At 46.2% G+C, this 22,765-nt stretch overlaps 8 protein-coding genes across 8 annotated transcripts; 4 read left to right on the top strand and 4 right to left on the bottom strand.

Annotated features, from left to right (window-relative positions):
* Window positions 1-283: 283 nt before the first annotated feature.
* Window positions 284-2,776, bottom strand: V1513DRAFT_436449 (oligomeric Golgi complex subunit 6). The gene is made up of 6 exons (XM_066896781.1): window positions 2,392-2,776; window positions 2,014-2,336; window positions 1,477-1,966; window positions 1,289-1,425; window positions 906-1,227; window positions 284-853 (listed from the first exon to the last, which is right to left on the bottom strand). Exons 1-6 carry the CDS (start codon window positions 2,686-2,688, stop codon window positions 413-415), a joined length of 2,010 nt encoding a protein of 669 aa, XP_066756231.1. The 5' UTR covers window positions 2,689-2,776; the 3' UTR covers window positions 284-412.
* Window positions 2,777-2,860: 84 nt separating this feature from the next.
* On the top strand, window positions 2,861-5,663 carry V1513DRAFT_461907 (autophagy protein Apg9-domain-containing protein). The gene is made up of 3 exons (XM_066899913.1): window positions 2,861-3,981; window positions 4,031-4,628; window positions 4,682-5,663. The coding sequence occupies exons 1-3, from the start codon at window positions 3,020-3,022 to the stop codon at window positions 5,363-5,365; spliced, it is 2,244 nt and encodes a 747-aa protein (XP_066756230.1). The 5' UTR covers window positions 2,861-3,019; the 3' UTR covers window positions 5,366-5,663.
* Window positions 5,344-6,939, bottom strand: V1513DRAFT_393784 (acyl-CoA N-acyltransferase). The gene is made up of 3 exons (XM_066895320.1): window positions 6,499-6,939; window positions 6,354-6,446; window positions 5,344-6,300 (listed from the first exon to the last, which is right to left on the bottom strand). The coding sequence occupies exons 1-3, from the start codon at window positions 6,883-6,885 to the stop codon at window positions 5,704-5,706; spliced, it is 1,077 nt and encodes a 358-aa protein (XP_066756229.1). The 5' UTR covers window positions 6,886-6,939; the 3' UTR covers window positions 5,344-5,703.
* A 2,613-nt stretch (window positions 6,940-9,552) lies between these two features.
* V1513DRAFT_436437 (uncharacterized protein) lies at window positions 9,553-14,596 on the top strand. Its single transcript, XM_066896780.1, has 19 exons — window positions 9,553-9,880; window positions 9,938-10,099; window positions 10,154-10,204; window positions 10,255-10,424; window positions 10,481-10,997; window positions 11,053-11,280; window positions 11,335-11,894; window positions 11,957-12,050; window positions 12,107-12,282; window positions 12,338-12,418; window positions 12,468-12,582; window positions 12,633-12,755; window positions 12,831-12,989; window positions 13,044-13,306; window positions 13,361-13,463; window positions 13,524-13,682; window positions 13,741-13,892; window positions 13,946-13,994; window positions 14,045-14,596. The coding sequence occupies exons 1-19, from the start codon at window positions 9,785-9,787 to the stop codon at window positions 14,177-14,179; spliced, it is 3,393 nt and encodes a 1,130-aa protein (XP_066756228.1). The 5' UTR covers window positions 9,553-9,784; the 3' UTR covers window positions 14,180-14,596.
* Window positions 14,597-14,853: 257 nt separating this feature from the next.
* On the top strand, window positions 14,854-17,087 carry V1513DRAFT_408744 (P-loop containing nucleoside triphosphate hydrolase protein). Its single transcript, XM_066895683.1, has 4 exons — window positions 14,854-15,099; window positions 15,209-15,866; window positions 15,918-16,046; window positions 16,099-17,087. The coding sequence occupies exons 1-4, from the start codon at window positions 15,056-15,058 to the stop codon at window positions 16,753-16,755; spliced, it is 1,488 nt and encodes a 495-aa protein (XP_066756227.1). The 5' UTR covers window positions 14,854-15,055; the 3' UTR covers window positions 16,756-17,087.
* Window positions 17,088-17,116: 29 nt separating this feature from the next.
* V1513DRAFT_461903 (mitochondrial carrier domain-containing protein) lies at window positions 17,117-18,696 on the top strand. Its single transcript, XM_066899912.1, has 5 exons — window positions 17,117-17,369; window positions 17,455-17,518; window positions 17,603-17,869; window positions 17,924-18,188; window positions 18,244-18,696. Exons 1-5 carry the CDS (start codon window positions 17,346-17,348, stop codon window positions 18,527-18,529), a joined length of 906 nt encoding a protein of 301 aa, XP_066756226.1. The 5' UTR covers window positions 17,117-17,345; the 3' UTR covers window positions 18,530-18,696.
* On the bottom strand, window positions 18,570-20,804 carry V1513DRAFT_461902 (uncharacterized protein). The gene is made up of 2 exons (XM_066899911.1): window positions 20,324-20,804; window positions 18,570-20,267 (listed from the first exon to the last, which is right to left on the bottom strand). The coding sequence occupies exons 1-2, from the start codon at window positions 20,588-20,590 to the stop codon at window positions 18,819-18,821; spliced, it is 1,716 nt and encodes a 571-aa protein (XP_066756225.1). The 5' UTR covers window positions 20,591-20,804; the 3' UTR covers window positions 18,570-18,818.
* Window positions 20,805-20,914: 110 nt separating this feature from the next.
* V1513DRAFT_436427 (Mif2/CENP-C like-domain-containing protein) lies at window positions 20,915-22,672 on the bottom strand. Its single transcript, XM_066896779.1, has 2 exons — window positions 22,454-22,672; window positions 20,915-22,401 (listed from the first exon to the last, which is right to left on the bottom strand). Exons 1-2 carry the CDS (start codon window positions 22,550-22,552, stop codon window positions 21,067-21,069), a joined length of 1,434 nt encoding a protein of 477 aa, XP_066756224.1. The 5' UTR covers window positions 22,553-22,672; the 3' UTR covers window positions 20,915-21,066.
* Between the last annotated feature and the right edge of the window lie 93 nt (window positions 22,673-22,765).

The following is a 22,765-nucleotide window of genomic DNA, read 5'->3' as shown; positions in this document are numbered from 1 at the left end:
CCGACCACGCCTATGCAGGCCCCGAATCGCCTCCATTGATTGGACTCACAACGCCCACGAATAGAGATACGCTAGTATTGCAGTTTCCGGAGTCACCTACGCCAATCGGCACGAAATTTGCCAGCAGCCTGAAGCGCAAGTGGGTAGATTCTTAGGCGGATTAGATAGTGCCATGAGAAGGTTAGATGCTAAATTTCGATTCCGGGTTACAAAGGGAATTGTTTAATTGGGAGGATACGGTCATGAAAATTGCACATGATTCATTTGATGCCGCACGAGCATATTATATTATGGACAAATGGGTTATATTATGTGCTGTCTCGAATGAAGTACTTAATCCATCCATCTAATCGACACGAACACGAAAACTAAATCAAATGATGCTATCGTACAATATTCCAAGCGACATCCTCTAGTCTACGACAAGCAAGACTCTAACCTCAACAGTTGTTCGCGGGAACACTGTCCTTGGAAATTCTATCGATTCGACAATAGCCTTCTCCACCTTGGCGAAATCGTCGACGAATGTCTTAGCAGCTTCCTGAATGATGCTATTACCCAGCCTAGGTGATGCAAGCCGTTGCAAGAATGTCTGAGCGTCCATTAGGGCCGACGGCAGGAATTCGTCCAGCGCAATAGAGAGTTGTGTTATGTTACTCTCCTGGAATTGCTCCAATGACTTTAACGGAACATCGAATGCCTTCTCCTTCAGTGCCGCTAATGTCGGCTTGAGTTTAGAATCTGTCAAGTACATGTCGTGCAGAATGGCTACTAACGACGACGAGTGAGACCGGATCTGCTGGTCAAATTCAGACGATTTCCCTTTTGTGAAAGAATACAGGCGTAATATAGACTGGTCTATAAGTTAGCAAAGGCAACTGCCAAATATGGTTAGGTTCACCCGCCTTTGCCGAGTCAAAACAATTAATGAGGAATATGTCTTTCTCCGCCACTCTCAGTGAACTTGACTCCGCCATCGAGATACAGCAACTTAAGTAGGGCCCCAATGCTTCCTCGATAATCTTGTCAAATTCTTGGTCTCTGTTCTGTGGGTCGACGGCAAACGAAGTATCGAAGGAGGTCATCAAGGTCTTCATTTCTATTAGCGACTGTTGCAAAAATTGCGGTGGTTGGAGATCTAAGGTAATATTTGGAAGCTCTGATTGAACGAGCTGGATTTTCTCGCGCAATGACCGATGGAATTGATTCATTGAGGAGCTCTCAAGCCTGTAGACGGTAAGATGATCATTTCTCGCAAATGTATAAGCCAACACTAGGTGTTACATACACTTTTAGGACGTTTAACAGCTGCGAGTGCTCGCTTAAGTACTTGGAAAATATTGATCTATAAAACTCAAAAAGATTGAATATCCTGTATGCGAGAGTGGAGTCGACATTGCCTGACAATGATTGGTCAATTCGTGCCTATTGACTATAGTCAGAATTGTTGCCAACGTGGGCTACAACTAACTCTACCTTCAATGGCTTGCATATTGACTGCATGTTCTTGTCTGTCAACTCTCCTATCATTTGCTTTAAATCGAACTGCTCAGCCCAAGGTTCGCTGGCAATACCCTCCTCCAGACCATGGGCTATGTTACTATCTTCAGCAACGAACATAAGCTCCAGCACTTCCTTCTCGTTGACAGTCTCTGAATGAGTCCACGCAAGCATGTCACCAATATAGCGAAATGGATCGTACGCAACAAGTTCGATAGGTTTTGGTCCTTCCGTCAACGCTTCTAAAAACTCTCGTAAAATAATCTTCTGTCTTAGTTCTGATAGACCGTCTAGACAATTCTGCAACATTGTTGGCCTTCCTGCAAGGAATCCCAGTGCTCGCCGTATATTTTGCCGAATCTTGGGGTCATCTACAGAAAGGTGTCTAATTTCACGTTGAATCCAATAGTATAGCTTGTCGAATGCTGCGTCGATGTGCTTCGACATTTGGTCCATAATTTCGACACTATAATTCATGAGAATAGTTTTGTAAATGCAACCGACTGAACCCACCCAATTACAGGATTTTCGCTGGCGAGCAAAACCTCACAATCCGAATAAATCTGTTGAGCTCTTTTGACAATGTCAAAGAATCTATTGTCAATGGGCTCCGCAGACGATGTCAAAACTTCAATTTCAGCATCCGCCATAAAAAAATGTGCCTTCACTGCGTCAAGAAGGGACTGTTTGATTTGGATCTCATCCTTCTGTTGTGATAACCATTCTTCCTCTGCAAATAGCTCTTTCGTCTGCTCCGTTGCGGCAGATACGCTGTTACTCAAATCGTCGACGACTGAATTCATGTTTGCAATGGTCAGCCCGATTGTCTCTAATTGCTATACATTATTTAATGGCAATTGGATATTGTTATGAAGTACTATCTGAGCTTACCATCGCGATTTTAGAGAATTGCTCAAGGACCTGTCCATTTGCTTCAATGACTTCCGCTTCGACGTTTGCCCGAAATTGTCTCCGCATTTCAGGGGTGTTCTCCTGGATCCGCTCGCCCAATAATAGCAATGCATCTCGAATACTAGAGTCAGAATAAGAAGAAGACAATATTTCTGATAGCTTGAGGGACATCAGGTTCGATCGGGACCCTCCCGACACTGATAGCGGTGTTGGTGACTTGGCTGTTGCATCAGCTCCGGCAATGTATGGATCCTCCGTGCCCGCGAAGGACGTCATGGATGGCAGTTGATTCCTGATCAAAGTGATATATTGAAAAGTAGCTCTTGTCGACAGATGACTGCCAGATGCCCGCGACGCAAGTTTTCTATCGAAGCAGTTTGACTATGCGCCCAGCACACTCGTGAGCCGCGCGATCATGTCCCAACGCCAGTTCCAGCTCACTCAATCGTGTGCTATCACGTAATGAATCTGGCCTGGCTTCACATCATTATCTAGTATTTAGATCACTGCGCTACATTAATGCGCCTTCAGAATTAGTTGGCTAAGTTGGTGATCGCCACGACAATATCGCTTTTATAATTCGCTGGGATTTTCCTTCTCGCCGCCGATGGCGAACGAATTCTTGACCCGTTTCTTCGGGCAAGGCTCGATATACCAGACGCTCCAGCATGAGGATGAAAACTTTTACCAGGAGCCCGATATCGAAGCGCATTTTGGTGAATTAACTGGGCTTGGAAGCAGTGACGCGGAGGCAGCTCTTCGGTATTCCTCGGGCGACTCCTCTGCTGGCGTACCATCAGCATTCGGTGGTTCCTCTCATGATCTTCCTCGAGGCGACAATGATATATCAGAAAATAGGTTACTCAAGGGGTATGATGACGGTGGTTACGCGAATAAAACAAAGGCTCCCGATGTGGAAGTGTCCAATGAAGGCGGAGATGATGACGAAGTTCCCGCATCGCTTATGTACGAAATACCCCATCCACAGTCCAAGTACAGAAGAGGAGGAGAAAATTGGCATCCGTCACCCGCAGAGCTGTCTTTTCGCTTCTCGAAGAACTCATGGTTCGGACCACCAGGGACATCCTATCCGTTGCCTCCGGCCCCCATTGACCTACCAGCTCCTCCAGCGAACATCAAGGCACCACAAGGAATCAATCTCGAATCGTCCTACATGCCAGGCTATCCTGCAGGACAGAACTCGGGAACATTGCATTTAAATCTTCCTCCACCTCCATCTCGAATCGGGGATTCTCTGACGAATAGGAGAAATCAACAGCAGCGGGAAGACGAGGCGACTCATCAGGCTCGATTTGGGCTTAACGATCCTCGTGAACGAGCGTTATGGAAGTGGGCTAATGTGGAGAACCTTGACAACTTCCTGCAGGAGGTGTACGATTATTATCTGGGCAATGGCATCTATAGCATCACGTTGTCCAGAATTATCAACTTGGCTACACTGGCATTCGTAGTGGGGTTTTCAACGTACCTCAGCTCTTGCATAGATTATTCGTTGATTCGGAGCAGTACGAAACTGTCGCAGATCCAGGTTCCCGAGTGCATGGCTCAGTAAGTGTATTGTGTGTTTACCGTTATTCGGATGACTAATGATTCCTAGTCTCGGCGGCTTCAAGACTTTTTGCCTGTGGGTTCTAAGTCTTGTGTGGTTTCTTAAGCTGGCACAGTACATCATTGATATAAGGAGACTAACAGATCTTCGCAATTTTTACCAGTATCTACTTTATATCACCGACAATGAGCTGCAAACTATCTCATGGCAACAGGTCGCTCGTAGGTTGATGGCTTTGCGCGACGATAACCCGATCACATCGAATGCCATAGCGCGACAGTATCTTGGCTACCAATCCAAACAGAGGATGGGAGAGCATGATATCGCGAATAGAATCATGAGAAAAGAGAACTATTTTATTGCTATGATAAATAAGGATATTCTTGATCTCACAATTCCATTTCCGCTGCTTCGTAATGCCCAGTGGCTCACTCGAAGCTTGGAATTGAATCTGAGTGTCTGCATCATGGACTTCGTGTTTAACGAGCAAGGCCAAGTTCGATCCACCTTCCTCAAAGATACACATAGGCAAGCTCTGGCGGAGGGCCTTCGTCGTCGGTTCATATTTGCTGGCGTAATTAATATCATTTTCGCACCTTTCATCGTGGTGTATCTTATTCTCCTCTATTTTTTTCGATACTTTGACGTAAGAGTTTAGCTACTCAGATTCTACTATATGTCTCACTGACAGTTATACAGGAATATCATAAAAATCCGAGTACAATAGGATCGAGGCAATACAGCAGGCTTGCTGAATGGAAATTTCGCGAATACAATGAACTGTATCATTTGTTCCGTCGGCGATTGAACCTGAGTTATTATCCAGCATCTAGATACGTTGACCAATTTCCGAAAGAAAAGACGACTCAAGTGTTTAGATTCATAGCATTCGTGGCAGGATCATTTGCGGCTATTCTGGGTATTGCTTCAGTGATCGACCCGGACTTGTTTTTGGGATTCGAGATCACGCAGGATAGAACAGTATTGTTCTATATCGGCATTTTCGGTACAATTTTGGCCGTGGCTCGTGGTTTAATTCAAGAAGAGACGCTAGTGTTTGACCCTGAGGCTAATTTGCGGTACGTTGCGGAATTTACTCATTATTTGCCCCCGGACTGGAATGGGAGACTGCATACAGACGAGGTCAAGAACGAGTTTTCGAACTATTATGCGTTGAAAATTGTGCTTTTAATTCAAGAAACCGCCAGTATAATATTGACGCCGTTTGTGTTGTGGTTCTCGCTTACCAATTCTTGCGAGAAGGTTGTTGATTTCTTTCGAGAGTGTTCGCTTTATGTGGATGGCATTGGATACGTTTGCTGCTTTGCTGTGTTTGACTTCAGCAAGAAGCCACGATTGCAGAATCCACGTCACCATATGTAGAGGTACGTTCTAGGGATATACTTGTTCGCTTTCGCTTTGTGTAATTATTTGATACTGGCTTGGTGTTGGGCGCTTATCTTCCATTGTTGATCAGCAAGATGAGATTGATTGCAATTTTTGGTGTTTAGGTGTCGGTCTCGGTTACAGCATTACGCGACATATTTGCTAATTAAATATAATATAATACATGGTCAAGGTCATCTTGGCGAGCGTTTGCTGTATACCTTACACAATGATTCTGGCAATATTCCATCGTACGTTCGTTAATATTCCATCGAAGGTTCGTCGGGCCCCCAACGTAAAGAATTAATGTTCATACGCCAAATCGGTCGTAACGGTCATGACACTATAATACAATTAATATCAATGAGCGATGGTGCTTGCAAATTGATATTTCGCTTCGCAACCCAAGCAGCAATTCTCTCTGGAGAAATCGTCATCCTAGGTTTGCCCTCAACATCCGTCGTTTGCAAATTTTGCATGGCATTCATGCTCTGCAATGCTTCTATGACGTCATCCTGCCGTATACCAGTAGCATACGATATGTCGTTTATTGAAACTCTCCCCTCGTGATCAATACGTGGAAGTGTCTTCGCAATGGTCGTGCACCAGTAGAGCAAATAACTCTTCCGTCCGTGGTCAGACAACGGCTTTTCTGGAGATCCAAGCTTTCCTTCCAATATTGATATTTGATACGAGAACTCAATTAGGAGTTGACCCAGTCCCTGTCCCTGGAACGGCGGGAATATCAAGATACAGGCAAGATTGTTTTCGTCCCATGACAGCTTCTCTTTGGAAAAAAACCCGACTGCTTGTTCGTTTTTAGACGAGACATGATGAATCAAGATATAGAACTTGAACCGATCTACAGCAAAACAAACTGATTTAGTGTCGACGAACAGCGCCGCGAATAGACTGAGGCATTGACAATAAAGCTTTCCCGCGAATAATTAGTAGTTTAACATTCTCTGATAGGAGTAAATCATACCTTATCCTTTCCTCCATCAACTTCCCGTATTGAAAATTGATTGTATTGATAAATAAGTTTTCCTGGAGTAGAGAACGAGCTGCTGCATGCGATCTACATAAGCATGGTCAGGACAAGAAATCCGCAAAAAAAGATATTGACTTACCAAATGCTGGCCCATGTCAGACGCCTTGGAGGTGTACTTGAAACATCTGCTGCACACATACAGTCTCTCTAAGAGATTCCTGGCATACTTCTTCCGTTCCTCATCCGAAAAATACGATGAACAACCATACCAGGCATCAAACTCGAATTCTTCGCCGAAGACCACAGTCTTGACGTTGCGACGATCAGCGACCGATGTATTCGCGCTAGAGGAGTCGTTTTTGGAAGATACTGAATCTCCCATAACTCCTACCTTCCAATCTGCATCTCCGCAATACGTATCGGAACTGGAAGGACAACTAAAGCTTCTATGAAGTGTTGTTTGGCCGTTAGGTGCTGGTTTGATCGTATACCGGTTACTTCCAGACCCTAGCCCAACCCTTAGCATTTTATTGATGCTCAAAAGTCTACTCGAGTTTAAAGTTCCGTTCGCATTCTAGTTCGGATTTGTAGCGTGTTACGCAGTTGCTGACCGAATTATTTGGCAACCCATTGTGGATATAATAAGAAATTACTATTGTACAGCAATCGCTTACTCACATTATAGAGGGAACTATAGATCGAAATATTTGAAACTGAGCCGCCTGTTTGTATCGTCATTGACGTGGACAATAATAAAAATGCTCTGCAGACAAATCAATTAACCTCAGTGAGGCAAAAGTGAACAGTACTTGGTATCAGTCCTAAGCGCAAATAACACGGTAGTTTTGGATTATCGTATGTTGCCGGTGATCTATCTATACTGCTCAACCGCGGGATTGTATGACAGTGCTTTTTTATTGGCAGATTGCTTTTGTAATGTTCTGAGCCTTGCCTCGCAGATCTGGACACTTTGTGAAGCGCCGTTGGCCATCCTCCTCGCGTCCACTCTGCTCCTTCTAGAAAACCATGCCCATTTGGACCTGTGTGGAATGCAACCTGTTAGGCAGGAAGCCGACTCGGTCGAGCCCCGCGGCACACTGGGTCCAGAAGCCATGTATTAGAACCACATGAAAGCAGAGAATTGTATATTAATGAATTGTACGTGAATACTTACAACCAGATCCAGATGCTGAACCGTTACGAAATTGGCCAATACCAGCTGCAGCATATCATTCAGGCAAACTGAATCACATCCGATTGGGAATGGTACGGCGGGGCACTTCAGCTCTATCACGATATAGGTTTGGCAATCCGAGTTTCATCAACTGTTTACTGCATGGATGCGCGCAATGACTTCATGGAGCCAAATGATCGAAAACTTCTACAGCATGCGTACGCGGATGACTCTGCAGGCATGCAGCCTGAATTCGATCGCGACCATTCATTGGCCTGCTACCTCGTTTTCGAAAACCGTCAATGATTGTCGAGGTATCGATTTTTAGACTGTCACTGGTCGGTACACTGCGCGTTTAGATTGTTTTAATGGTGATACGAAGATGATGTCAACATCCGTAAAATGTTGCCTCATAGTGGAATCACAGTCGGGCTGTCTAACATATTTTTCTCGTCAGGCTGAATGCCTCGAGATCCTTCCCCCGGCCGGGGGAAGGCACTGAGTTTAACCTAGCTCGAATTCAATTGCAAAGGGGGGGGGTCGGGTCCGGATCGTGACTTTGCGCGTGCTTAAATGGTGCTTAGCCTCAAAGTTGGAGGAAGAGCTACATAGGCGTCATCCGCGGGACACTAGCATGGATCGCCGTTTCGGACATACTTATCGGTAAGGCAAACAAATTCCACAGCCTGGAGCCATGTGCTCGAAACCTGGATCGCAGGCGATGTGGGGCGGTGACTGCCCACTCAATATGACCCGCTAATCGTTGCCGTAGCAGCAAGTTCCCTAACCCCGGACACCTGACTTCGAGCTAAACGGTCGACGCGCTCGTCGTCATTCAGACATCATCTCTAATTTTGTTGCGTTCTGCAAACGTAGCACTCCAACTGCCAATGCCTCTTCCGGTTCATTTCGAGAATGATTGGTCGATTGTCGTCATAGACTCCCCCCGGGCATTATTGGCGATCGTCGGCAGATCACAATTGATCATGTGTGCGACCCAGTCTGCTCTCGGTTGCTCTATCCTTTAGAAACCATAAATATACCCCGTCTGCCATTTGCTCTGTGTTCCGATCCTCAAGAAAACCCGTATTGAATTAACTATAACACGCTTATAATTTCAACAGTTTTAATTTCGTAACAACAATGTCCGGCAAATTCCAGGAATTTAAGAGCAAGCTTTCTGGCCAGTGCGTTCACTGAGCAGTGTTTGATTTTGTTGCCAACTGCTGACATGTATTAGGGAGGACACATCCGAGGAGAGGTCCCAAGGTCAGCAGGCTCAGTCTGGCATGAACGAGCCTCAAGGACGAACCACCGGTACGTCGGGTACGCGTTCTGGGCAGCAATACGGCTCCGGTGCTTCTGAGACTTATGGCTCTACCCGTTCTGGTCAGACCTACGGCACTGAACAACCCATGAGCGGCAACGTTCGCTCCACTCGCCAGACTGCTACTTCTGATGAGCCTTGGAGCTCCCAGGGTATGTCCCAACAGTCCCAACAGTCTGAGACCATGGAAGACCCTCTGATGGGTGGTACTCGAACTGGCCGCGAGGCTAGTGGTACGGGCCAACAGCAAGCTCAAGGAGGAATGTATCGTGACCAGCCGTTGTACGGGTCTGAATACCAGTCCCAGTCAACCACAGGTGCCGCAGGTGAGACCCAACAACAACAGTCTGGTGGCCGTGAAGAAACCGGTGGCGAGTATGGGCGCAGCTCCGGCCAGCAGCACCATCAGAAAGAGTCGCTTTTGGACAAGGCTAAGCACTTGATGAAGTAAACGCGTGATTGGATATCTTGTGATACTCTCTTTGATTTACTGTTTTGGGACATGTTTGTGGTCGTTTGAAACTTGAGTAGCGAAAGATTCATGACATATTTTATTGATATTTATGGTGATCAAGGCAAATCTGCCGTCGTGGACTGCCGTCGTGGATTGCGATTGTGTTCGATTCCAAATTGAGAATATACGACAGTGCCAGCTTTGCAAGCACGATTGTTGGTGAACAGACCGGCGCCGTGACGCGAAACGCGAAAAAGTGGCCCATTCGTACTTTGGGTACCATAATTGTAGCTTAAGCCATAAAACTCTCCGAGACTCTAAGTTTGGCGAAGGCCAGGGTCATCCCGCGTAGCGAGGTCCCGAACGCGCGTAAGTTGCCTTCTGTGTCCAGCTCTTCACTCTCGCGTATTCTACATTGCTTTCGATCGCGTCGTCCACCACCATTCGATTACCGCCATTCTACAGCGATAATGGCGCGACTCAAGCGCCCCGCTACGGCTAAGGACTATAGCGAGTCTCCCGATAGCACTTCGGAAGGATATATAAATTCTGAGAGTGCCGAGGTTGTACGTTGTCGTCCTGCAATTTATCCTGAGAGGTGTTTCCGGCTAACACATTTACAGGAGCACTCAACTCACACAGCAAAGCGTTTGAGAACCGATGACAATATCGCCAGTTCAGAGCAGGAATCTGGGTTTGAGGAGCAATCGGAATATGGCGATGGCGTTGATTCCGAGGACGAGGCATTTGATCAGCTGAATCTTACTCAGGGTCCCGATGCCGACGTAAGTGTCATGGCCTATCTCTATTGTTGATGATGTATACTGAGCGCGTTACAGACCGTTGCAACTGCCGGTATCATTAAATCAGTTGAGCTCGTAAACTTTATGGTATGCGACCCCAGTTTATCGTGCTCGACGCGTCTAATTTTGTCATGCAGTGCCACAAATTCCTCAAAATTGATTTTGGGCCCCAAATCAACTTCGTTATTGGCCACAATGGCAGTGGCAAAAGTGCTATTCTGACCGCGATTACGGTCTGCCTGGGCGCGAAGGCTTCCGTCACCAATCGCGCGTCGAGTTTGAAGTCTCTTATCAAGGAAGGTTGCAAGTACGTGAATATGGCTGTTTTTACGCGTCAATGGGATCACACTAACTTCAATACAGCTCTGCTTCCGTCACTGTTACTATTAAAAATGAAGGAGAAGGCTTCAAGCCTGAGAAATATGGGAAAGAGGTATGGGTTGAGCGAATAATTCAGCTCAACGGCTCCGGCAGTTATCGTATCAAAAACTATAAGGGTGTTCAGATCTCCAAGGATAAGGAAGAGCTCACCAGTATGCTCGACTTTTTTGGCCTGATGGTCGATAATCCAATGACGATTCTGTCGCAGGATACGGCACGCTCATTCTTGAGTAGCTCCACACCTGAAGAGAAATACAGTTTATTCATGAAGGGCATCCGTCTGGACAGTCTCAGAAATGACTATGACGCTTTCCACCTGTATGTGGAGAAGACCATTGCTACTGTTAAGGGCAGAAGAGAGGCGCTGAATGATCTTCGGGCTCGGAGGGACGAGGCCGCCGAGCTGTACAAGAAAACTCAAAATCACCGTGAGGTCAGGGACACTCTCACTCGTCTCCAAGGCCAGTTTGCGTGGGCAACGGTTGTTGATAGCGAAAAGGTCTGCATCAGAGTATTCTAAGTTGCTAGAGACATATTTCTGACAATGTATGTAGGCGCTAGCCGCTCACGATGAGAACGCGGAGGCGGTGGCACAGGAAGCTAAGCAAGCTGAACAAGCAGTCGTGGAGGCAGCCGCAAATTACGAAAAGTCTAGAGAGAAGTTCGCAGAGTCTCAACAGGAACTGCAAGACATTCATTCCCGCCTGGAACCATTGTCTCAGCAGATTGACTCTTATCGTGGCCAAATGAAAGACAAGAAAGATCGTGTCAGGGAGGCTAAGGTTCGTCCGCTCAATTGACTCTATTACGGTGATTGCTTTCTAACGCATTGTCAGAATGATGAGAGGAACATGTTTACGGCAATCGAAGCCCTCCGGAAGAAAGTCGCCAATTCAGACCATAAGATAGCTGAAGAGCGAAAGCGATTGACTGATCTGGATGGTGGTAGGCGCGCCAAACTTGCCGAAGGTCATACTAATGGGCAAAACCGTCTACAGCAACTGAAAATGGACCTTGAACAAGCAATAATTGACGGTCGGAAAATGCAGAACGAAATGGAACGACACAAAGTAGAAGTTGAGACTGCTAAAAACAAGTTCAATAATAAGCAGCAGGAACTGAACGATGTCCAATCGCGTATAGGGAGATTGCGAGCCCACCAGCAGAAATACATGACAGTTTTTGGACAAAATATTGACAGCGTCCTAAAAGCTATTGAACGGGAAAATAGATTCGTCCAGAAGCCTGTTGGTCCTATTGGTAGCCATATTCGCATGAAGCAGCCAGAATGGGGCCCTATCTTAGAAGCCTACTTTAATAGGACTCTAGACTCTTTTGCTGTTACCTGCAAGGAGGACGAGGAATTGCTTAAGACTATCTTGAACCAGTATAGATTGTACGTATGACGTCTATACCATCTATGGTGACTTTTATTTTGTAACTAATTCATCCTACTAGCCGCTCCAATATTATTATTCGCAAGGACGAAAGATTCGATTTCTCACAAAATAGTCCTGACCCAAAGTTTCAAACAGTCCTAGACTGCCTAGAGGTCAGTGACGTCGATATTACTGGCGCCAGGATTTCGTATTTCTGATTATTCAATAGTTTGAGCACGAATATATCAAGTATATTATGATTGATGTTCATAGCATCGAGCGCGTTATCTTGATTGCGGATCGCAAGGAGGCGGATAGAGTTATGTACACTAATCCCCGAAATGTCACCTTTTGCTTTGCCAAGTGGCCTGGTAACCCAATGGACGGCTACCGATTGAATAACAAGTACGGATACTTTTAGCTCCATCTGTGAGGGTAGCTCTGTGGCTAACATTTTCAGACGAGGTGCTTCTGGCACGCAACCGCAAAGAGGACGAAGAGATCCTCCGCGAATGAAGATGGACAGCGACATGCAGATGAGGTATGCCTCTAAACTGTGATTGCTTTTGCATTTCTTACCATGTTTATAGATCTCTTATGGAGGAAGAACGGAATATTCAGGAGCAACTCAACAACCTTCAGGCTGAATGGAGAGGGCTGGATAACATGAATACAGATTTTAGAAGGCGCGAGCAGTCTATTGCCGTAAGTAATAGCTATTGAATTCGTGGTATGCATTGTTTAACGTTCTCAAGACGAAAATAGGTCATCTTAAGGCGGATATTCAAAATACGGAGACTGAAATCGACCGGCTGGCTGTCCTAATGTCTGCAGCGGATGAGACCAGTAGGCTCAATGCGCTGGAGGAGAGTCGCGATGTACGTTTAGTTAATTTGGATATCATGCGGATGTTGGATATCATGCGGATGTTCGAATATTGACAAATCGTGTAGACTTTTCTCGCGGAGCTAGCAAATCTGGAAAATGTTCAATACCCAAATATTATTATGGAGAAAGATCGACGTTTCATGGAACTGAATGAGGTTACTAGTGAGCTGGAAGCAAAAAAGAAAGAACTGGAGCAAGCTAACGTCGAGGTGGCTGAGCGACAGGTATATATTAGTTCTGACACTAAACTTCACAAGTCTAACGATAACCACGTATAGAAACAAGTAGAGGAGGCAACGGAGGCGTCTATTCAGCTTAATGCCGTTGTATCATTCCGACGGAAGCAGCTGGAGGAGAGGCTTAGCAAGCTTCAGAAGATTCTTGCTGACCGAGAGAAGCTTGTAGCTAATCTCGAAGAGGTTACGAGGCTAACTCAGAGCATATATCCGAAGAGAATAGAAATTGAAGAGGGAAAGACTGCCGACCAGTTCAAAGCAGAGATGATCCAAGTTCAGCAGAGTTATCAGACGTCTATCCGAACGTAAGTAGCTTATTGCTGCCATTGCCATGATTTGAATTCCTAACACAATGACAGTCTACCCAAGCCGGTGGAGCAGATTATTGAGGATCATAATACGGCGCAGAGGGAGTATAACGATGCTGCAAGAGAACTAACTAATCTCACGGCGCTAATGAATGTGTGTGACCGTTCGTTTTCTTTTTTTTAATTTTAGCGAGAGTGTGCTAATGGTGAGTAGAAACTGAATGAGACATATTTGGAGCGCCGGGATAGATATTATATTTTCCGGAACCAGATTTGCACCAGAGCCAAGGATATTTTCAGACACACTCTCGACGAGCGCGGATTTAAGGGCCGGCTTTTCATTAGTCATGAAAATGAAACATTAAACTTGAAGGTATTATTCCATGTCCGAGATAACTCAACTAAGAATTGAGTGACTAATGCATATCTAGGTTGAGCCAGTTGATAGCGGAAAGTCTAACAGTGACAAAGGCAAACGGAGTGTCGCTACGCTATCTGGCGGAGAGAAGTCTTACACTCAGATATGTTTACTGATGTCGCTGTGGGATGCCATGAATTGTCCACTACGGGGGCTTGATGAATTGTGAGTGCAATATTAGAAGATTGCTGATTCTGTGCTGCTAACTGAACAACTAGTGACGTTTTCATGGATGCGGTGAACAGACGTATCAGTCTGAAGATGATGGTGAGTAGTCAGTGTGCTCTAGAACAAAGGGAAACTGATATCCTGCATAGATTCAAACGGCTCAGCGCAGCAGTCAGACTCAAACAATATTCATTACCCCACAGGATATGGGTAACATCAAGTTGAGCGACGACGTTAAAATTATTCGCATGGCTGACCCTGAAAGAGGAGCAGTCACTGCGTAAGACATAAACCTAGAAATCGTATTACATATATGTTGTGATGTTGCATTGTGTTTGGTTATGTACTTGCTCATATTTCTTGTTGTGTATTACTAGAGATAGACGCTGTTATGGTTGTGGATGGCGTAATTGTACCCTCCTATTGTATATAGTCATCACCTACTTAGACACGGCACATTGGACGGCCACTCTGATTGTGACCCCGGTATACTTGCCATGATTAAAACTATCCGTGGTGGCATACTTCGACAAATCGTGCGAAACTCGAAGTTATCAGGGTTGAGAATGTTTACAGCAGTTGCTGTATAATTTCATTTTCTCTCTTGTATTAGGCGACATCAAACCCCGGATTTTTGTAATTACGGACAAGATGCCGAGATCTGATAGACACCGCAGCCTCATATTCTGGCCGGCTCCCACTCATCACATTAAATTCCTGAAAATGTCTACAAGGCGCAAAGACGAAACTAATAAACTAAACACGAATACCAACCGAAAAGAATACAACCACCCATAACACTAGAACACGAACTCTGGGGGGGGGGGGCGATGAGACTGTCCTCCATCTGCCAACGTGGGAGCGTTGCGTACGGTCACATGACCCCAACAGCTGTGGCGATGAATAGTCACGCAGCTCTAACCAAGCCACGACTTTTGTTTTTCTGCCAGCGTTTTTCCTTCACCATCCCCCCGCCTACTCTTCGAGATCACTATAATCTTTCCGTCATTAATCCAATCTAATAAGCGTGGCTCTTTCTTTACTCGATTGAATCATTATCACCACCATTCAAAATTATACTCCCTTTTTTCGATAGAGCGATATACCACGAATCTTACTCAAATTGATTTCTCCATATCCAACTCACAATATATCGCAAGATGACTACAGCTTTAGCTAACCAATTAGAGGCAACTTCACTTGCGTAAGTGGCATACTTTCTCCCCGATTGTTTGCTGTTGAATTGGTTGGGGCATTGGACAACTTTTGTACTTTGAGGACCAGCTGTGCTAACATTTTTCTGGATCATTCAGCTCCGACTCCTGGAAATCACAAATAAATCGACCAAAGAAAGACGTTCGACCGCAGACTGAAGATGTTACAGATACTAAGGGTAGCGAATTTGAAGACTATTATTTGAAGCGGGAGCTGTTGATGGGAATCTTTGAGGCGGGTTTCGAAAGGCCATCGCCAATTCAGGAGGAGTCTATACCCGTCGCTTTAGCCGGTCGGGATATTCTTGCCCGAGCAAAGAACGGTACCGGGAAGACTGCCGCATTCGTCATTCCCGCGCTGGAAAAGGTGAATCCCAAGAGTGACAAGATCCAGGCACTCATACTTGTTCCCACACGAGAGCTAGCCCTCCAGACCTCGCAAGTTTGCAAGACACTCGGAAAGCATTTGAACATTAATGTCATGGTCACCACTGGTGGTACCACCCTAAAGGACGATATCGTGCGCTTGCACGACACTGTGCACATCATGGTCGGTACTCCAGGTCGTATCCTCGATCTTGCCGGCAAGGGTGTCGCCGACTTCAGCGAATGTCCCATGTTCATCATGGATGAAGCTGACAAGCTTCTTTCTCCCGAATTCACCCCTATCATTGAGCAATTACTCTCGCACTTTCATCCTAGCCGCCAGATACTACTTTTTAGCGCTACCTTCCCTCTGGTCGTCAAGAGCTTTATGGTAAGTCAATGCGGCGAATACTTACGACAAGTCGTTCTAATCTGCGAGTAGGACAAGTATCTTACCAAGCCATACGAGATCAATTTGATGGACGAACTTACCCTTCGTGGTATTACACAGTATTACGCGTTCGTTGAAGAGAAGCAGAAGGTCCACTGCTTAAACACTCTCTTCTCCAAGGTAATCTAATGATATGGCAGTGTGAATGTAATCTGTGCTAACATTGTTTTAGCTCCAAATCAACCAATCGATTATCTTTTGCAATTCTACCAACAGAGTGGAGCTTCTCGCCAAGAAAATCACCGAACTTGGCTACTCCTGCTTTTACAGTCATGCGCGTATGCTGCAGGCACACCGCAACCGTGTTTTCCACGACTTTAGAAACGGTGTTTGCAGAAACTTAGTTTGCTCCGATCTACTAACCAGAGGTATTGATATTCAGGCTGTGAATGTCGTCATCAACTTTGACTTTCCCAAGAACGCGGAGACATATCTTCACCGTATCGGTCGATCTGGCCGTTTCGGTCATCTTGGTCTTGCGATCAATCTCATCAACTGGGACGACAGATTTAACCTCTATAAGATCGAACAAGAGCTAGGAACGGAAATCGCGCCCATCCCGCACACCATTGACAAGCGGCTGTATGTCTATGACTCTCCTGAAACTATTCCTCGCCCACAGATTGCCCAACAACCTCAGCCACCGCAGCAACAAAACCCTCAGCAACAACTACACCAACGGCAACACCAACAGCAACAACAACAGCAGCAGCAACAACAACAACAACAACAACAACAGCAGCAGCGCCAGCAGCGCACCCCACAACAGCGAAGTCAGAGCGGCCACCCTCGACAGCAGGGACAACGACTTCAAAGTCGTCGCAATTGATTACTTAGACTGTTGAATGGTAATACAGAAGATAATGTATTTGTTTGTGCGGTGCTTTGTAGGTTGCTGGTATGTTATGAAGATACGTGTTACAATGTTATCGAGTAACGCAGGACGAGAGCTATGGAAGATAGCTTTAGTATGAGAGAAAAGCATAGAAAAAAAGTTAAAACTTATAAAACGCCTGTTTTTCTTTTTAAGAGAGGGATTCGTGGTGTCTGCATGTAAGTCGTGTTGATCATGCAGTGTAATTTTAGTATAAGGTTTGTTCGAGGCTAGGTGTATGTACAATTCTGCAAGATGAATATACAGGTGTCGCGGTCTCCCTCTTACTACTGGTTCTAAAATGCTTTTGTCAGTAAATTTTGGCATTGCTGTAGACGACTTGATTTCAACGTATATGACATTTATTGACGTTTAGCATGTTGTCATGTGCACATAGTTACCGAACCTTGTATGTGTCTTCATAATCTGCACCTAAATAATTTGAGTTGCAGAACTTTAATGGTTGTTGGACACCCATCTCCCAAAGCGAACATTGGAAGATCAACCTCAACTGACAATCCCGGTGGACCGCGAAATATTTAGAGATGTCAGCTCATGCTAGCCAAGATGTAAGTATTTCGATGTTATAGTCGTCCGAAAAGAAATACGCAAGATAAAGTCACAGTAAGATTGTAATTGACTGTATGTCTGTAGGGATCTCTCCCAAGGTTAATGGCCGCTGGTATACTGGCAGGAACGGCAGAGATTGGATTGACATGTAAGTATTTAGCACTCGTTTCTATTCGTTTCTGTATTGGCGCGTGGGAGTGCTGGGAAACGAGTTTGTGCTGACGAGTTTTAGATCCACTTGAATACCACAAAGTCAGAAGTCAGTTGCCGACGGCCTTGATAGACAAAATTGGCCGGCCGGCACTAACGTTGAAGCTGTTCAGAGGATGCGGGACTATGATGCTTGGCAACGGAACGAAAACTATAGTTAGGTTCGTAACATACGATTTCTTGAGTAGACAGATCGCGGATGAGAACGGGCATATTTCGGCACCGAGGTCGCTGGCTGCGGGATTATTGGCGGGGTTCATGGAGTCGACCGTGCTGGTTCCTTTTGAGGGTATGATGTCAATCTAAGCTTAGAGAGAGATATGATACTGATTGGGTCATGTAGTCGCGAAGATTAGACAGATTAGCTCGCTTGCTACATCTCCTCCAGGTACGTTCGCGACATTCAAGCGGATAGTGCAACTTCACGGACCTCTGGGCCTTTTGTACGGTTTTTTCCCGACATTACTGCGGCAAGGGGCTGCATCGGCAGTACGATTTACAGCGTACAATTCGCTACGGCAGATGGCGGATGGCTTTGTGACGCCGGGCGATAGACTGTCACCAGCTTGGGCCACTGGTCTCGAACTTCTAGCGAGCTACGCTGCTGTGTAAGCAAGTCCTTAATTATTGATCTTTTGGTACTAGAAACTAATTAAATGATAGCATCACGACAATGCCCATCGACGTAGTCAAAACTCGAATGCAGACACTCTCTGGCCGCGAAGCAGCACACGGTAACAACCTTCTATGTACTTACCAAATATTTACTACCGAGGGCCCACGGAAGCTATTCAGTGGTATGATGCCACGATTATTACGCGTAACCATTTCCAGCATGGTCATGTTCTCGTTTTACGAAGTCGCTTTCAAGGCGGTGTCATTTATTGACGAACGACCTGGGGCGAGTAATAGCAACGGCGAAATCAGTAAACCATTGGCTGCAAAGTAGTATGCTTGTAAAAGATTGTGACATATATTTGTATTTTAGTTGGGATATGGATCATGTATATAATATAGCACGCCATTTATTGCGGGAGTAGAAGTCCAGTTTCTGAAATAATACAAAACCTTAGATATCCAACAACGGATCGATGCTGCATTCAGTACTGGCATAATATACAATCCTCTACTGTACACTAACTAAAAATATAAACACCATATAACGCCGCAAATTTGTCCCAGCAACAAAAACAGCGCATACGTCAAACACCACCCTAAAAGTACAGTAGAATATTCAATTAACTCGTAACACTTCGTCGCCGTTTCTTTCCGGTTCCGCTATGGTCCGCACCATCGTCTTCCGCACGGACAATATGCCGAATACTCGGAACAACATCGCCCCGCGCATCATCATGAACTAAACAGTACACGATCCTCTCGTTGCGCCAGTACTCCAATGGCTTGACACGCGTACGACCTGACCGCCGACTCGGTTGCTCTTCAGGAAGAGCGCGAGACAGTCTTCTCGCACGCTTGAGGGCCGATAAAACCGGCGGAGTCACAGACGACTCTGCATTTTGAGATCCTCGAACGACATTTTCCTCGTTACCTTCTGTCTCAATGATAATATTTTGGCCCCTTGGCACTCGCTCTGGTGCAGGCGCGTTCTCCGGACTGGCGGATTCAGGTTCAGAATCAGGAATCTCTTGTACGCCAGACTCCGGCACTGGCGTAACTGGCTTCATCTGAGGCTCTTGCGACTCATACTGGTCGACTAGTTCGTCTGAATCCGATTCCAACTCTGTGGATGGAGACGAATGCTTAGGGAGCGATCTCCTGGCAGATTTCGTGGCTGGTTTTGGCCCATTCTGGCCCACCTGTCGCTCTGTAAAACTCGATCGCCCACGCCGTCCCCTTTGTACCCCTCTCCCGCGCAAGGCTTTCGCGCCAGTTGCTGGCGCGCGTCCGGGCGATGTAGGACGTTTTTTCACTTTCCTCCTTAATGAGACAATTGGGCTCGCAGACGATGCTCTCGACTCATAGATCCCAATTGAGTTGAGCTGTGGCAATGGCTCGGGGATAGCGATCATTCTGTTCTTCTGCGTACGCTTTGTGATTGATGCAGAAGGTAATAATCCTTCCGTAGTATGTGCGTTCGTGGTAGAACTGGCGCTGGATGGCGTAATAGTTGATGAAAGGCTGCTGTTACTGCTCAATGACTGTGAGTCAGATGGGGCATTATCCATTTGAATATCGGTACTAGTATCCTTCTCTGCAAAAAAACCTTCACTATCTGTACTCGCTCGTTGAACGGGTGAAGCTTCTTTCAAAGGAGATTTTTCTGGCTCGGCAGAATGCCGCACTCCGGATACCAAGCTTATTAAATCACCAATCCTAAATCCAAGACTCCTACTTTTTGGTGGCGCATCGGGAGCTGCCGTTGGCACCTTATCTTGCGGTGTAGCCGACTTTGTCGGAACTGGCAGTGGTGCCGACATAGGCTCATTCTGCTGTGGTGGTACATGTGGTGGTACTTGAGGTGGTAGAGCGACCGGTTGTATTTGCCGTGGCGGCGGTGAATGTCGGAAATTGTCATTCGATACTGATGGTGGTGTTGATTTCCAGGAATTGTTGTATCCTGGCGTGCTTGTCGCACTGGTATAACTTGGGTTCACAGGCGCCGCAACATTAGCCAATCTCGGACTCGACACGGTCAGATTATACCTAGCGAGACCGGGATTTGATATCTTTGTCCCACAATTAGCATCAATCAAGCAAGGCCCAGCTATCAAACAATGCATACCCGTGGCATAGGGCTCTGATAGAACAACTTCTGCAGCTTATTATTCGCATCGCCAACACTCGGTCTTCGCGCGCTAGGTGCAATTAACTTGGTGGCTGATGTCGGTGGTTTAAAACCAGACCCAGGTTTTGGCGGAGCAAACATTGGTGGCCCTATTCGAGCAGGACGAGTCGGCGTGGACGACTGCGACACGTTATTTCCGCGGGGAAACGGTGACCGTAGGGACAAATCTTTTTCGAAGAGGTCCTTTGCTGAAAGTTCTGGCATTGTGGTGCTTTGCGACTCCACGACGTGCGGCAATATTGTGATACACCCGTTGTTGTGTTGTACTCGGCGGACTCGAGCAACCGATGAACCACTAGTGCATTTAGCCCAAAGTGGAGTTGGATTGAATGAATCAAGCTGGTGATAATAAACTTGATATTGAAAGCCGTGTGTTTTGCCAGCTGCGTAAGAGTGAGGCTATAACGTTAGTCTAGAGTTTGGTTGGGAAGTTACGAAGGTTTTGGAGGCGCGCAGTTTGAGTGAGGCCCACGCCGTGATGAGATGACGTTAAACCATGAAGGGTCGCCAAGTCAAACGAGTGCATAACCAACAATCAGTATAATATTATACATAACATCAAAGCAGACAAACGAAGACGACGCAATAATCGAAATTAGACATCTGAAATGCCGTACGACCACATCCCTAGTTACACATCCATTTATAATAAAATTCGTCGTATTCCAGACATAGCAAAATCACATCTTCTTGACAGTCTCCTCTTGATGTTGAATAACATTGTACAATGAATCTGTTCCCTGCGTGTAAAACAATACAGCCATCTCCTTGCCGACGTTTTCCAAGCTGTACGAGTTGCCTCTCGGCACCAGAAAGTGTCCACTTCGCTGTATCTTGAATGCAACTTCTTGGTTTAAGACGACCATGACAGTCCCTTCCAGAACACAAAATACGAGTGCATTGGCACGCGTTCTCCGACATCCTTTGGATCCTGCGTTGATTGGTAGCCTCACGACACCAGTAGCAAGGAATCCACCTTCTTCCTCAAATGTCTTCGCAAATTCAAAATTTGATGACTCGTTAGATACAGCAATGTATGAAAGTGCCGTAGAAGGAATCGCTACCCTTCTAGTTATTCGCTCCCCGCTAGGATATTCCTCCACCTCTGTGACAATCTCTCCTGTGGCAGTGATGTCGATAAAGTCGAACTCGCTAGTTAAATCGCTGTCAATGGCTCGCTGAGTTTTGACTGTTATGGGTGCTGAATACGTTTCCAAAGAGGTAGGATTCGACTTCCTCTTTGTGCTTTTAGGCAACTGCTCGTTGATTTCCGGACTCGCTCTGATAATGGACTTAATTGTCGGCACGGCTTGTCCTCTCTCTTCATCCCGCACGAGGTTATAAACAATTCTTTCATTTTTCCAGTACTCTAGCGGTCTCATCCTCGTCCGGCTCGATCGTCGCACAGACTCGTCCTCGAAGTTCAGCGACTTGCATGCTTTCTTGACCGGTGATATCTGTACTGAATCGGATTCAAAAGCCGCAGCTGTTTTCCTGAACTTTCGTCGACGGGACCCTAGTGGCGAGGAGCTACGAGTTTCGGCATCAAACTGTGCAAACACGTCCTCGCCATCTACCGGGCCGGACCTGACGTGTTTTGATCTTTCAACTGCATCGGCTGATATAACCTGTCGCTTGGAAATAATTGGAGGTTTTGCCGGATCCACTAACGAAACGGCGCCTTGCCGACCATGACGAGCGCCATGTATATCTTGACAAGTATTCTGGGCATCAGAGTCTGCGTGGAGATCGTAATCCTCGTTCTCAGAGAGGCTACGGAAATAAGGACACCTTTCTTCCGTCAGAGATGATGTTATGCTCCGGCATTCGTCATCTATTACTGTGTCCTGTATTGGAGATGGTCTATCAGGATTAGTCAGCGGTGGTGATGGCGGAGACGACGTCAAAGATGGCGTGGCAGTTATTGGTGACAGAGACGGTCCAGGCGGAGTGCGGAGTTGTTTTGCCAGAGATGATTCTTGACTGGAAATGAACGATGCATGCTGTTGTATAGGCTACCATATAGTTAGTGATTGATCCAACAGTCATGGCAGTAGGAGGACGTACACAAGGAGCACTCAGCGACATCGCACTCTTGCACGCATGAGGCAGCTCTGCAGCGCCCTGCACGCGTGATAAAACTTGATCTATGGACACTAGAGGCATTATGTCACCTCGGGGCTCGAGTCCAAGAAAGCCGCAGTGACCAAAGACGATTTCCAAATTATTACAGACTTCGAATATTAGGCAACCTCAATTGAGGTTGGATGCGCGCCGCGCGACGCGTGTACAGATTGGGATTTAGTCCAAAGGAGCTCGTCAGACGCGTCCGCAACTGAGATGAACCCTAACCTAAGGCGCAAGCCCTAAATTGAAAGT

Source organism: Lipomyces chichibuensis, assembly GCF_038497645.1.
Source record: "Lipomyces chichibuensis strain CBS 12929 unplaced genomic scaffold V1513scaffold_2, whole genome shotgun sequence".
Classification (NCBI taxonomy): domain Eukaryota; kingdom Fungi; phylum Ascomycota; class Lipomycetes; order Lipomycetales; family Lipomycetaceae; genus Lipomyces; species Lipomyces chichibuensis.
This window is presented reverse-complemented; position numbering and strand designations above follow the sequence as displayed.

Coding starts and splice junctions, on each gene's coding strand:
- V1513DRAFT_461902 (XM_066899911.1), bottom strand. CDS start 20,590: ATGCCAGAACTTTCAGCAAAGGACCTCTTCGAAAAAGATTTGTCCCTA. Junction 20,268..20,323: donor ATCAGAGCCCTATGCCACGG/GTATGCATTGTT, acceptor TGTGGGACAAAG/ATATCAAATCCCGGTCTCGC.
- V1513DRAFT_436449 (XM_066896781.1), bottom strand. CDS start 2,688: ATGACGTCCTTCGCGGGCACGGAGGATCCATACATTGCCGGAGCTGAT. Junction 1,967..2,013: donor AGCGAAAATCCTGTAATTGG/GTGGGTTCAGTC, acceptor CATGAATTATAG/TGTCGAAATTATGGACCAAA. Junction 1,228..1,288: donor CTGTTAAACGTCCTAAAAGT/GTATGTAACACC, acceptor TACCGTCTACAG/GCTTGAGAGCTCCTCAATGA.
- V1513DRAFT_436437 (XM_066896780.1), top strand. CDS start 9,785: ATGGCGCGACTCAAGCGCCCCGCTACGGCTAAGGACTATAGCGAGTCT. Junction 11,281..11,334: donor ATCGTGTCAGGGAGGCTAAG/GTTCGTCCGCTC, acceptor ACGCATTGTCAG/AATGATGAGAGGAACATGTT. Junction 12,051..12,106: donor CAGTCCTAGACTGCCTAGAG/GTCAGTGACGTC, acceptor ATTATTCAATAG/TTTGAGCACGAATATATCAA.
- V1513DRAFT_436427 (XM_066896779.1), bottom strand. CDS start 22,552: ATGCCTCTAGTGTCCATAGATCAAGTTTTATCACGCGTGCAGGGCGCT. Junction 22,402..22,453: donor TGTCGCTGAGTGCTCCTTGT/GTACGTCCTCCT, acceptor ACTATATGGTAG/CCTATACAACAGCATGCATC.
- V1513DRAFT_393784 (XM_066895320.1), bottom strand. CDS start 6,885: ATGCTAAGGGTTGGGCTAGGGTCTGGAAGTAACCGGTATACGATCAAA. Junction 6,447..6,498: donor CTGACATGGGCCAGCATTTG/GTAAGTCAATAT, acceptor ATGCTTATGTAG/ATCGCATGCAGCAGCTCGTT. Junction 6,301..6,353: donor TTGATGGAGGAAAGGATAAG/GTATGATTTACT, acceptor TTCGCGGGAAAG/CTTTATTGTCAATGCCTCAG.
- V1513DRAFT_461903 (XM_066899912.1), top strand. CDS start 17,346: ATGTCAGCTCATGCTAGCCAAGAT. Junction 17,519..17,602: donor GGCAGAGATTGGATTGACAT/GTAAGTATTTAG, acceptor GACGAGTTTTAG/ATCCACTTGAATACCACAAA. Junction 17,870..17,923: donor CGTGCTGGTTCCTTTTGAGG/GTATGATGTCAA, acceptor TGGGTCATGTAG/TCGCGAAGATTAGACAGATT.
- V1513DRAFT_461907 (XM_066899913.1), top strand. CDS start 3,020: ATGGCGAACGAATTCTTGACCCGTTTCTTCGGGCAAGGCTCGATATAC. Junction 3,982..4,030: donor GTTCCCGAGTGCATGGCTCA/GTAAGTGTATTG, acceptor AATGATTCCTAG/TCTCGGCGGCTTCAAGACTT. Junction 4,629..4,681: donor ATTTTTTTCGATACTTTGAC/GTAAGAGTTTAG, acceptor ACAGTTATACAG/GAATATCATAAAAATCCGAG.
- V1513DRAFT_408744 (XM_066895683.1), top strand. CDS start 15,056: ATGACTACAGCTTTAGCTAACCAATTAGAGGCAACTTCACTTGC. Junction 15,100..15,208: donor TTAGAGGCAACTTCACTTGC/GTAAGTGGCATA, acceptor TGGATCATTCAG/CTCCGACTCCTGGAAATCAC. Junction 16,047..16,098: donor TAAACACTCTCTTCTCCAAG/GTAATCTAATGA, acceptor ACATTGTTTTAG/CTCCAAATCAACCAATCGAT.